A 13,244-nucleotide genomic window follows, 5' to 3' on the forward strand; every position below is an offset into this window, starting at 1 on the left:
GTAATAACTCATTAGATATGGAATGATTTTGGATGTTAGGTTCAAATTCTCTCCCATGATCATCATCTAGAATATTGTTATCCTCCTCACCATCAACACATAACTTACTCAAGAAAGGATCATTTGATGTCCTATTCATATGCACTACATCCTCACTAATTCAAACTCAACATTCCTAAGTTTATCCATGTTATCCTCATTTTCACCATCAATACAAGACTCACGTCCATCATCATCAAACCATCCACCAACACCAACCCCAATATGATCCACATAAACATAAATTATATCATATGTTCCATAAGCATCAAAAATAAAAGTAGCATATTCCATATCATTTGACAAGTTGATCCAACTTGATGGCGGTAGTTATGGAGAGACAAGGGTTACCATTTGGTCTTCGAGGACGGAGTTAGGGTTGTCAGAGGAGGAGCTTGATTAGCTTTCGGGAGGCATTGAAATGAGAATGAAAGCACCAATTGATAGCACGCCAAATTGAGATGGTGAATCTCCCAAGAGAAAGTAAGAACAAGAAACTTGCATGCTTACTTTAACCAAATGTAGGGTACAATTTACAGAAACATGAAAGATATCGTTCTAGCTAAATTAAGGATATATACATGCAGGAACAATCGTTAGCTCGTAACTTAATGCAATTAGCTTCTACCGGAAAAGTGGAAGTAGGCCAAGTCTTCAATTATGTGGAGTTCCATATCAATCCCTATATACTTGTGCTTCAATCCTTGTAATGAGATGGTGTCATTATTTATCTCTTGGGCCTTTCAAACTTATTTTTTGATGGACTTCAGTTTGCTGACTCTTGTCTAGTGGATGGGCCGCATCACTTCCCCATGGTTGAGTTGACAATACCCTTGTAGCGCCCAATACCCCCATTGTTGCCATGTAAATAACAAAAAAAAAAAAATACTGATGACAACTTCTTGTTACGCCCATTATCACCATTTAATTTTCATACATGGCTACAAAAAATATGGATGAATTTAAATGTATTAGATGTCGGTAGAAGATGTTAGGGTGTAGTAGTTTAAGGATGAATAGTAGTTCACATGTCTCAATGTATGGTATCAATTTTTAGAGCACATGCTTGTTAGGTAGTAATTCAATAAGATGACAATAGACGCTTCTGTCATCAATTTTTCAAAGGTTTCCATCACAGACATTTATTCTAACAACAAAGCTTTTGAACACAAGTTTGGAGGTTTTTGAGCACATGTGTGGGAACTTTCTATTTCACTTTTGCACCAATCGTTTTTTCTGCATTTCTAGTTTGAGCAGCAAATTGTGTCCCTCTTCTTGTACTCTAAAATCTACAAGTAACTTGATCTTAAACCCACCCATTTAATTAGCATATCTTGTTGTGTACACAACATTTATTTTTGTGTCATGTTCGTGTCTGATTTACGGTTTAAGGTTTAGACCTTTAAATATGTCGATAGATTGAAAGAGTAGGAGTTAGAGATGTTGAACATTAAAATCAAAAAAATTGGAAAACTAATAGTTTGGGAGGCATTAGGATGAATATCACAATAAGTTTAGAGGAAGAAAATCACATTGAAAGGGAAATGGGTGAGTAAGATTGTGGATAATATCAATGAAAAAGTGAAAAACTAAAAATAAATATCGATGGGAACACCTAATTAGTATATGCTCTTAATTAAAAAATGAAAAACTAAAAATAAGTATCGACGGGAAAGGAGAATTAGTAGCTTCCACATTATATAGCGATCCAACCCAAATTTTCTTTTATGATTAATTTTGATTCTAGGCATGCTGAGTTTACATAAAAGATTAAAAGAAGTTGCCTATATATAAATGTGTCATTTTTGTGTTAGAAAGTTTGGACTTTAACCTTACCCGTTTAATTGTTGTGACATATCTACTCGTTTAATAAAATAAGTTTAAATCTTTTACCCATACACATTTATTTCATGTCGGGTCGATAATTTTCACCCTTAGTTTTTTATAGATTTCAGCTAAAAAAATGGTTCTAGTCTCTCCTTAGGGTGAGAAATCCAATGATTGTTGCAATGACATGATAGTTTGAAATATTATAGCTTAATTTTTTTTAATAAACTAATAGAAAACATAGTTATACTCAAAGTTTAGCACGCTTTTTATTTTGCGGAATTTGCATGAATGGTCATCTGATTTATAATTTTTTGTGTTTCAGTCCAAAAACGTATGTGCTTACACTAGTGGTCCAAAATGATATATTTTTTTGAACTTGTTTCGTTCTCAAATTAAAAAGACTATTTAACACTTATATATATATATATATATATATATATATATATATATATATGTATGTATGTATGTATGTATGTATGTATGTATGTATGTATTGGTTTTTAGATTTATTCTAATTATTCTAAATTGAAAAAATACAAAAAGCATGTAACAATAATCCCACCACTACTCCCCTCTCTTTAAAGGCGTTGACTAAAACTCCTCTCTGTCTCCCTCGCTCAACTATCTAAGACCTAGCATCCACAACCCCTTCTTGCCGGAAAGTACCTTCGTGTCATTGCCTCCATTCCTATATCCTTCTCTAACTCATGTCCCCTCTTTCATCTTTTGACACCGGTGAAACCACCACCACAACGTTTCCCCTTCCATGGTATTGGTACAACCACGATAAATTGTGTGATTTACAATTATGGATGTTACCGGTTGGCATCAAAACCATGGTTTAAACTAATTACATTGGATTATCCTTCCTAGGTTTAAACAATAAAAATACGGGTGTGTGTTCCTTGTGAAAGTGACATGATTATTTTTACACTTGTGTACCTGGTTTGGCGCAAGAGTTATGATCAGGATAATATCTCCCTATATAGATTATAGATTAGGAGGTTTTGTCATTTTTTTGTGGTAATGAGAACTTATTGGGAATTTCTATTACCATGTGGGACATAGGTAACTAGGAATTACTGAAAAAGAAAGTCACATAGTTTGTCTCTATGATAAAGTTGGAATTCGAATAAAGAAACTTTGAAACTTATGAGAGTCATGTTATTTATGTAGTAAAATTATAGGAGCGGCTCTCAAGGGTGATGCGTTTCATCAAAGGAGTCTGGAAGAATTCTTGTTGTCAAGGAAGAAAGTCGTAACGGCTTACACTTATACCGATTAATTCGCAAACTTATTGGCATTGTTCGACAGCACGTGGTTTACGGAAGAAAGGAAGGCCTAGTGTTATGAGAAAGGCCTACCCTCAGAATATTACACTACATTGGTGAAATGATATCATGTACTATATAAAGCGACAATGGTAGTATTATATATTAGAAGATTTTAAGAAGAATAAAATGGGTGTGAGGAAGAGGTCAATGGTACAACTTGTGTCGTCATAAACACTTGGCGAAAAGTTTAGTTGGAACATGACAGTGTTGCTGACGTGTCTAGAAAGGCATGAAGGTAAGAAATACGAAGAGTACATAGAAGAAAAGGTTACAAATAAGAGTGAAGTTTTAACTCCAAAGTCGAGGTGATGTGTGGAATCATAACGTCTTAATAAATCAATGGATGACTTATATCTGTGTGTGTGTGTGAAAGGTGGTTATTTCCTTTTGTGAATCAGCCGAAAAGGTTGTATTAAACCTTATGATGGTAAGGAGTCGTAAAAAGGGGATTGCAGAGTCATATAGATTTGTGAGAGTATAAAAGTCTCTTGTTGAGAGCTTAAGGCAAGTATTAAATTGAGTAAGGAACTTCATGATCAAGTGACAAATGAAATATGAGATATGAAACTTCAAGGACGCTTGACTCCTTGATGTAAGGGACTAGTATATAATTGCATCTCGTTAATGTACTAGTTATAGACAGGTGCAAGGATATGAAACTTTTAGAAGCTGACTAGGTGATCAACGAATAGATATAATGGTGCACTTCCAAATTCTCATATAGAGAAGGTAATAAGAAGAATAAGCAAATGGGTTTGGTAAAACTTGTGAATCGGGAAATATAATGGTAAAGTCAGAACTACATGATAATCATTTGCATTCAATGTTATGGCATGCGTATCACTACAACACATGTCACTCGTTGTGATCTGACAAAATCATGAGGTTGTTCTAAAATCGAGTTTGAGATAGGATATTCCAGTTGGGTATGTTGGAATACTAAGGGTGTGTGAATAAAGACCTTTAGGTAGCATGTGTTAAGTAACATTAGAACATTTAATGTGTAATGTTTGGTGTACGAACATTATGCAATTATTAGACAAATGATGTATTTGGATGTGATAGTTATGGTTAGTTGTGGAGTGATCATGTTTGATACTTCATTAAAGAAGTTAGAAGGAAGCCTGGTAAGTGGTTGCCCAATTACTGATAAAATTAGAGTACCTTAGTTGAAGCATGATGGGAAAGGGATATGGTAATGGGATGCGTAAAAGATTCCAATGGTGAATGTGATTTGGGGCACAAAAAAATCTGCTAGAATTTGGTCCAATGTTCTTAGTTTAGTTAACAGTAGTATGAATTCAACTTCTTCAACCGGTAGTGTGAAAATTGGAATTCTGAAAGGTGTTTTTGTGTCAAGTGGAACAAAAGGTCTGGGAATAGTCCATCACGTTTTCACCCATAACCATGAGTGGAAATTTCGAAATATGTTTGTGAGGTAGATTGAAGCAGTTGATGAGACAAGGTTGGATGATGTTATAAGTACTACCACAATTGACTAAAACGTTAACGGTTTAGTTTTTAGGAGAGGAAACCCAAAAAACGTTGTTGTGGAAAATGTAAGGAATTGATTTTTGGCCTAGTTGAGGTTCTTAGTAGTCGGTATAGGTTCAAGGAGATGGTCTTCGTTGAAGTGATCTGCATTGTCAATGACGAGCATGAACTATGTCAACTACGAGCATGAACTGTGGGAGGTTACACTTGTCACACAATGTTTTTTTACTGATTCAGGGGATAAGAAGGAGAATCGACGAGGATGTTTTGGTGTGGGTAAGATGGTCAGCATGGGTTGGGATGTGGTAGTTGTTGGTGGTGATGGTGTGATAGTGGTTGCTGGTAAATTCTTAGGATATGTTATAGTAGATGAAGAACATGAGTTTGGAAAGTGTGGTTTTACAAATCCGAGTTTATCTTCCAAGACTTTGACTAACCCATATGATTGATGAAGGGAAGTGGGGGTGATGAAGTGCTAACTCGTTCTGAATGTTAGCAATATAGAATTCAACACAGAGAGCTGAGAGGAAGAAATTTAGAAGGGAATTGGTATTGTGACCTGAGAGGATGGAATTGCTTACTTTTTCGAACTCTAATTGATAGGCCGAAACAACAGTCAGTTGTCGAAGTTTGAAGTGGACGGCTTGGTAGTTCTCTTATGTGGAAGATCCGAGCGGAGTTCCAAGGCTCGAGAGAACTCCGTCTACATGCACAACAGGTGGTTGTTTGCTAGATGCTTGTACCGACTCAAGGCATCTACGGCGAAGTAAAAGATAACAATGGTAACTCGTTGAGCTTGTGTGATGGTATAGTAATCAAAGTAGGTTATTAGGTTGGAAAATGCTATCTAGTTAGATGTTACCATAGAAGTTGGATAGGGAAATTTTGGTGGTCGGAGGTGGTGGTGGTGGTGGTTTTTGTTGTTGTTGTTGTTGTTGTTGTAAGGATGTTGACAAGTTGATCCAACTTGGTGGCGGTAGTAATGGAGAGACGGATAAGGGTTACCATTTGGTCTTGGAGGGCGGAGTTAGGGTTGTCAGAGGTGGAGCTCGATTAGCTTTCGTGAGGCATTGAAATGAGAATGAAAGCACCAATTGATAGCAAGCCAATTTGAGATGGCGAATCTCCCAAGAGAAAGTAAGAAGAAGAAACTTGGGGCACTTTTCTGCTTACTTTAACCAAATGTAGGTTACAATTTACAAAAACATGAAAGATATTGTTCTAGCTAAATTAAGGAAATATACATGCAGGAACAATCGTTAGCTCGTAACTTAATGCAATTAGCTTCTACCGGAAAAGTGGAAGTAGGCCAAGTCTTCAAGTATGTGGAGTTCCATACTTGTGCTTCAATCCTTGTAATGGGATGGTGTCATTATTTATCTCTCGGGCCTTTCAAACTTATTTTTTGATGGACTTCAGTTTGCTGACTCTTGACTAGTGTATGGGCCGCATCACTTCCCCATGGTTGAGTTGACAATACCCTTGTAGCGCCCAATACCCCCATTGTTGCCATGTAAATAACAAAAAAAAAAAAATACTGATGACAGCTTTCCTGTTACGCCCATTATCACCATTTAATTTCCATACATGGCTACAAAAAATATGGATGAATTTAAATGTATTAGAAGAAATTTTTCTTCGTCAAACAAAGCTCATTATATGTACAGATTCTAGAGTCATAAATGCTCTTTTTCCATAACTAGTTCATACGGCTAACTTTAAAACGACAAAAAAAAAATATTTTCGTTATTTACAATTCCATACAACTTGTTTTGAACTATATTTAATTGTCGCAAAATTTATCATTATTTACCATACAATCAATTATCTAGTATTGTGTAAGAACACCTATAAACTTAGTTCTTATTTGGTGTAATGGTTGACTAAAGAAAACATGGGTTTTCATGTCCTGATCTCTGAAGCCTCGTTTGGACAATGCAAAGTGTGACTTATGGTGTGTTGATGCGGCTGGACTATGAAGATGTTTCCTATTATTTAATTTTCTTACATATATAAACAGAAATACGGCCGGCGAGTCAAAATATATACAGTTCATTATGTGTACAAGATTGTAGAGTGATCAACCATGCACAAGAAAACAAAATCCAAATTCATAGTGGACGCGCAAATTAGCAAACAGCCAAACTGAAAATATCCCATTAGAAGTGTTTGAAAGTACATGATCAAGACACCTAGTGCACAAGGGTGCTTATTGTAATTATATTTATGAAACAAGATACGATCTTAAAACATAAAGCAATTATACGAGTTCCACATCAAAACAAGATAACACAACAATTTCACAAACACATCTCTCAGGCTTTTTATTTTGACAAGGTTATGTATGCAGGCTGCAAATACATGATATTTGTCCGCGTTACTAATAGGGATGAAGAATGTGTTGGCTTTTTACAAGCCTGGACTCTGTGATTAACAATAGAATAGTAACAGGGGCAAAGAAGGAAAAAAAAGGAAAAATCACAGCACAATGCTTTAAAGCTGGAAGCCTTTGTATTTACTGAAAATGAAAGGGAAAGGAATACATTCAACGTGCCTACTGCAGAGCTATTTAAACTGAGAATTATGCTAAAAAGACTCCAACTACCCCTACTTGCATAAGACTAGGACTCTACTGCCAACATGGCTTTGAATTATTCAAAACACAAAAAAACATGACATAAAAAGAAATAAGACTAATTCTGAATTATTCCATCATTCTCCTCCTTAATTCAGAAATCATACCTTCACTACTCCAAGGAGACTTCGCATCTCCTCAAACTTCAATCTTCCCAATGATTTGGTCAGGACATCTGCTTTCTGCTCCTTGCTGCAGATATGAGAGACCATAATGTCCCCATTCTCAACACATTCTCGGATGAAGTGGAACCGGATGTCTATGTGCTTGCTCCTCCCGTGGAAGACAGGGTTTTTCATTAAGTCTAGTGCAGATTTGTTGTCAACCTTCAATTCAACAGGTGGCAACTTCTGTCCGGTTATCTCATTGAGTAATCTCCTGAGCCAAATTCCTTGACAGGCTGCCATGGTGGCAGCCATAAATTCTGCTTCACAGGTGGAGAGTGCCACACACCTCTGCTTTTGTGAAGCCCATGTGATCAAGTTCTCATTCATGTAGAATACCATTCCTCCTGTGCTTCTACGATCATTGAGGTCATTTGCCAAATCACTATCTGTGTACCCTTTTAGTGTGACATTCTCCTTCCCTTTTGTGTACTTTAAACCAAAGTTCAGAGTGCCCTTTATGTACCTCAAAATACCCTTCACTGCTTGTAAGTGATTCACAGTTGGCTTTTCCATGAATCGACTCACAATTCCCACAGCAAAAGATCTCAGTCCACCCACTATGCTGCGATACTTTGTGGGATTCACCAATTCAGATTCGTCTTCTTTCCTGAGCCTGAGCTTGTGTTCCATGGGGGTTTTTGTGGGATTACAATCCTTCATACCTGACTTGGCAAGCAGATTATTGGCATAGGACTCCTGTTTTAGTGAAATTCCCTCGTCCTTTTGGCTTACTTCAATTCCCAGATAATGAGTTAGGAATCCCAGATCACTCATTTCGAACTTTGTGTTCATCTCCTTCTTAAACTTCTAAACACTTTTGGGGCAGCTCCCTGTGACAATTAAGTCATCTACATACACTCCTATGATCAGGACATGATTATCATACCTTTTGATGTAGATAGAGTATTCATGGGCACACCTTGTAAATCCAATGTTCTTCAGATATCGATCCAAGCAAGCATTCCAAGCCCTAGGAGCTTGTTTGAGCTCGTAAAGGGCTTTGGATAGCTTGTACACCTTGTGAACTTGTCCTTCCTTCTGATAACCATCGGGTTGGCCAACATAGACTTCTTCTTCTAGGTTTCCATTCAGGAATGCCGATTTGACATCTAGATGGTGAACCTTCCACCCGTTTGAACCTTCTAGGGCTAGAATGAGGTGTATTGTGTCAATTCTGGCTACAGGGGCAAATACCTCATCGTAATCGACCCCGTGCGTCTGGACGTACCCCTTCGCTACAATTCTGGCTTTGTGCTTGACAATTCTTCCACTTGGATCCTTTTTCAACTTGAAGACCCACTTCAAGCCAATAGCCTTACGATTCTTTGGAAGATCGACCAATTTCCAGGTATTATTTTTTTCGATTGAGGCTAATTCAGCATCCATCGCCTCTCGCCACTCCTTCTTCTTACTAGCCTCAAGGTATGATGTGGGTTCTTCACTGTTTCGAATCAGCATCAATTCTTCAGGGGGTATATGAATTTCCTGAGTGCTATCGTTCAAATCGGTAAGAAGCCTGAACCTTTTGGGAGCTCCACCGCCCGTAGAGCTAGAAGCGGTGCTCGGAATCGTTTCCTGAGATGATGATTCGATCGTAATGTGGTCACCATGTGCAACTGGAGTATATGGGGTAGTTGACGATATCGGACTATCCAGTGGGCTTGAGTGTGGGTGACCCGACATATGTGACTGCTCACTATTGGGCCAATTAGAAAATGACCCACTTCCTTGATCCGATCCAGTTGCTTGACCTGGTGTGTCCTGCGCCCATTCTTCCTCATCGTAAGGAACATCACCATCTAAATGAAATCCTTCGACTGTAAAAGATACTCCAGGTGTTGCTTTGATCCTTTGACTTTTCTCCCATACCCAATTTCGTTCTTCTTCGAATACAACATCTCGACTCACGTAGACTTTCCCTGAATCTGGGTCCAGAAGCCTATATGCTTTCGAGCCTTAAGCCTCCCAATTACTTCCTCAACGTAGACTTTCCCTGAATCTTGCTTCTAAAGTTCTTGAACACTTGTAGAGCTTCATCTTTAGACTTCAACAAGTACACCCACAACTTGAGATTCCCAATTACTCGAAAGCATGAAATATCTATTACCGGAAGGTATTGGAGGAGTAACTGGCCCACATAAATCACCATAGATCAACTCCAACTTCTTGTTTGCCCTGAATTTCGTTTGAGCTGGAAATGGATCTCTTGCTTGTTTTCCCACCAAACAGCCTTCACACGGCCGTGAGGGAATCTTTATTTGTGGCACACCTTCGATCATCTTCTTATCAATCATCAGCTTCATTGAATTAAAGTTTACATGCCCCATTCGTCTGTGCCATAACCATGACTGGTCATCAATTTCAGCAGTCAAACATATGCCTTTGGTTTCCTGCAGTTCTATCTTATAAAGGCGATTTGATGACCTTCTAACCTTCATCAACAACTTTCCCTTTGAATCTTTGACCCACAAAAATGGATCTTTGATCCTTATTTCATCTCCACCCTCAGCTAGTTGGCCCAAGCTGATTATATTACTACACAGATCAGGGATGTAGTAAACTTCATTCATCCTACGTTGACCACCATCTTTGCACCTAAATACAACTGAGCCTTTGCCTTCAATTCTTACTTTAGACTCGTTCCCGAATTTCACGAAACCATGAATTGATTCATTCAACGTTCTGAACTTGGTTTTGTCTCCAGTCATATGGTTACTTGCACCTGTGTCCAGGTACCATGTGCAAGATGTGTTCTTTGGATTACCATGGGTTCTCAGTTGTGGACTGAGATTTTCTTCATTTAAGAACACTAGGCTTTCATCTTCGTATGTTGACAGCAACAGGCAGGCTCGTCATCATGGAGTTCTTGGACCAGATTATTCTCATGGCTTCGTTCCTTTCGAGGATTCTTGCATTCAGATGCATAATGCCCATACTCCTGGCAGTTATAGCATTGAACGTCACTCTTGTCATGGCTACTTGATGCACTAGGATTACTTCCCTTCTGGTGATGGGTTCCGCTTCTGCCACCGCGACCACCACGGCCTCCTCCGTTTCTTCCTCTTCCTCTGCCACGACCGCCACGAGAACCACTGAAACCACCTTGACTTACTCTTTGTTTTGAGTCACTTTCCGATTTCTTTTTGTTTCTATCGGACCACTCCTTGTGAGTCAACAAGAGTTTCCGATCATCGCTTTCACATGAGCTCTTCATACGTTCTTCATACGCCTTAAGCCTCCCAATTACTTCCTCAACGGACATCGATTCCAAGTCTCCAAATTGATCGAGTGTCGAGGCAATCTGAAGAAACTTGGATGAAACTGCCCTCAATAGTTTCTTCACAACTTGAGATTCTTCTACCTTGTCCCCCAAGGTTCTTAAAGTGCTGACTGTGTTGACGACTTTTCCGGTGAAATCATCAACACTCTCCGTTTCCTTCATACTCATGGCTTCAAGTTCAGCTTTGAGTGTTTGGATCCTTGCAACCTTCACTCTATCTGCCCCTACAAACATGACTTTTAAGGCTTCCCAGGCTTCTTTAGCAGTCTTCTTTTCTGCCAATGTCAACAGCAAATCCTCAGGTATCCCCTGATAAATGGCCGCCAAAGCCATATTGTCCTTCTTTGCTTCAACGAGGGTGTTAGCAGTTCTGTGTTCTACTGCATCCCAAACACCCTAGGCCAACATAAAGACCCTCATTTTGATTGCCCATGCACTGTAATTGCTCCTTGTCAACATCGGGTAGTGCAGGGTGATTTGCCCGTCTTTGTCACCATTCCCATTGCTGCCACTGCCTGCCATCTCTTCTTCTCTAGGTTGATACTTGGGCATGTACCAGGTATGCTCTGATACCAATTGTTGGCTTTTTACAAGCCTGGACTCTGTGATTAACAACATAATAGTAACAGGGGCAAAGAAGGAAAAAAAGGAAAAATCACAGCACAATGCTTTAAAGCTGGCAGCCTTTGTATTTACTGAAAATGAAAGGGAAAGGAATACATTCAACGTGCTTACTGCAGAGCTATTTAAACTGAGAATTATGCTAAAAAGACTCCAACTACCCCTACTTGCATAAGACTAGGACTCTACTGCCAACATGGCTTTGAATTATTCAAAACACAAAAAAAACATGACATAAAAAGAAATAAGACTAATTCTGAATTATTCCATCAGAATGACACTGAAAGAGTCGAGGTAATCCCCGTAGTTTCCGCTGAATCCACCAAAGCTACCCTTAGCGACTGGCAGCGAGAAACTAGTCCCCTGGGTTGTGCCATATGGCCCATACTTCTTTTTGTTGGTTAGGAAAGACAATGACGTAATCACAGTGTAGCCGGCATATACTCCCACAGTTCCGCTAATCCCGATGAGGTTCTCATCATCAGCAAATGTAAACTGAAGATATACCCAAATAGATGATAAATGATGTATGATAAAACTAGAATATAAGTGCAGTACATGTTTAGGTAACAGATGTAATGAAAGCCCACTATACCGTATGAGGTGAACCACCATCACCACCATATGTTTCAGAATGGTGTTTGACATTATCACGATCCTTGTAAGTGAACCTGATTGAATCTACACACCCTGAGGCACTGATACGGATCTCGCAAATCCTGCCCTCAGGGATGAATGTCCAGGGATTAACTCCACCCTTACCTCCCCACGGTCCAACCTGTACGCCATTGCCTGCCTGCATATAGGGGTGAAATAAAATATATAACTAAGAAGTGGACATATCTTAGCAATCAACAGATGAAATACACCAGGTTAACCATAAACCCAGCATTTCCAAATATATATGGTGAAAGAGTATACCATGTTTGATCTGAATGTATTCTCAAAGGAAAAGATGAAACTCGTGGAAAGTAATAAGTTATACATTTAGCCCCATTAAGAGAAGGACTATTTATAGACCTGATCAGGTAGGGTTTTTAAAGTATAATGGATTCAGATAAGATGTCCGGTCTTCCTGTAATGAAAACATAAAAGTTTATATTGATTTACTATGATTGGGTAAATGTAATTCTTTAGTAAAAGATGTCGGTAGAAGATGTTAGGGTGTAGTAGTTTAAGGATGAATAGTAGTTTCACATGTGTCAATGTACGGTATTAATTTTTAGAGCACATGCATGTTAGGTAGTAATTCAATAAGATGACCATAGTTGCTTCTGTCATCAATTTTTCAAAGGCTTCCATCACAGACATTTATACTAACATCCAAGCTTTTGAACACAAGTTTGGAGGTTTTTGAGCACATGTAGGGGATCTTTCTATTTCAATTTTGTACCAATAGTTTTTTCTGCATTTCTAGTTTGAGCAGCAAATTGTGTCCCTCTTCTTGTACTCTAAAATCTACAAGTAACTTGATCTTAAACCCACCCATTTAATTATTGGAAAATGACATATAGGCCCTATAATGTTTATAGGGTTTACCTATTTAGTCACTTAACTTATTTTTTAGCCTAATAAGGGAACAAACTCGTTTTTGTCGGATCTATTAGGTCATTTTGGTATAATTGATGGGGTAAACCGGTTACCCCTTACCACATAAGCACTTCTTATGACCCCACTTCACTTGCCCCATAACATTTTCCTTATTCTTCCCTCCTTCCCTCCATTTCCACTTTATCGCCTACCATAGAAGACCATCTGAAAGAAATTCTCACGCCTACAAAACCTTCCATCTTCTACGACTTTCATCACTTCAATTTTCAACCCACAAAAGTCAACCCCATATT

The 13,244-nt window shown here is 38.4% G+C and overlaps 1 protein-coding gene across 2 annotated transcripts; it reads right to left on the bottom strand.

The window, feature by feature from the left end:
* Nucleotides 1-11,646: 11,646 nt before the first annotated feature.
* LOC128128628 (mannose/glucose-specific lectin-like) lies at nt 11,647-12,468 on the bottom strand. Of its 2 annotated transcripts, XM_052767508.1 has the most exons (3): nt 12,322-12,468; nt 11,996-12,196; nt 11,647-11,895 (listed from the first exon to the last, which is right to left on the bottom strand). In XM_052767508.1, the coding sequence occupies exons 1-3, from the start codon at nt 12,385-12,387 to the stop codon at nt 11,662-11,664; spliced, it is 501 nt and encodes a 166-aa protein (XP_052623468.1). In that variant the 5' UTR covers nt 12,388-12,468; the 3' UTR covers nt 11,647-11,661. The 2 variants fall into 2 exon arrangements, with proteins under 2 accessions (XP_052623468.1, XP_052623469.1); XM_052767509.1 differs by lacking the exon at nt 12,322-12,468 and having other exon boundaries at nt 11,996-12,202.
* Between the last annotated feature and the right edge of the window lie 776 nt (nt 12,469-13,244).

This window comes from Lactuca sativa, chromosome 9, assembly GCF_002870075.4.
Source record: "Lactuca sativa cultivar Salinas chromosome 9, Lsat_Salinas_v11, whole genome shotgun sequence".
NCBI classification, from domain to species: domain Eukaryota; kingdom Viridiplantae; phylum Streptophyta; class Magnoliopsida; order Asterales; family Asteraceae; genus Lactuca; species Lactuca sativa.

What these genes read in the sequence shown, in the direction of transcription:
- LOC128128628 (XM_052767508.1), bottom strand. Translation starts at nt 12,387, where the DNA reads ATGTATAACTTATTACTTTCCACGAGTTTCATCTTTTCCTTTGAGAAT. An exon ending in ATACATTCAGATCAAACATG is followed by an intron (nt 12,197 to 12,321) that starts GTATACTCTTTC and finishes CCCTATATGCAG; the next exon opens with GCAGGCAATGGCGTACAGGT. An exon ending in ATGGTGGTTCACCTCATACG is followed by an intron (nt 11,896 to 11,995) that starts GTATAGTGGGCT and finishes GTATATCTTCAG; the next exon opens with TTTACATTTGCTGATGATGA.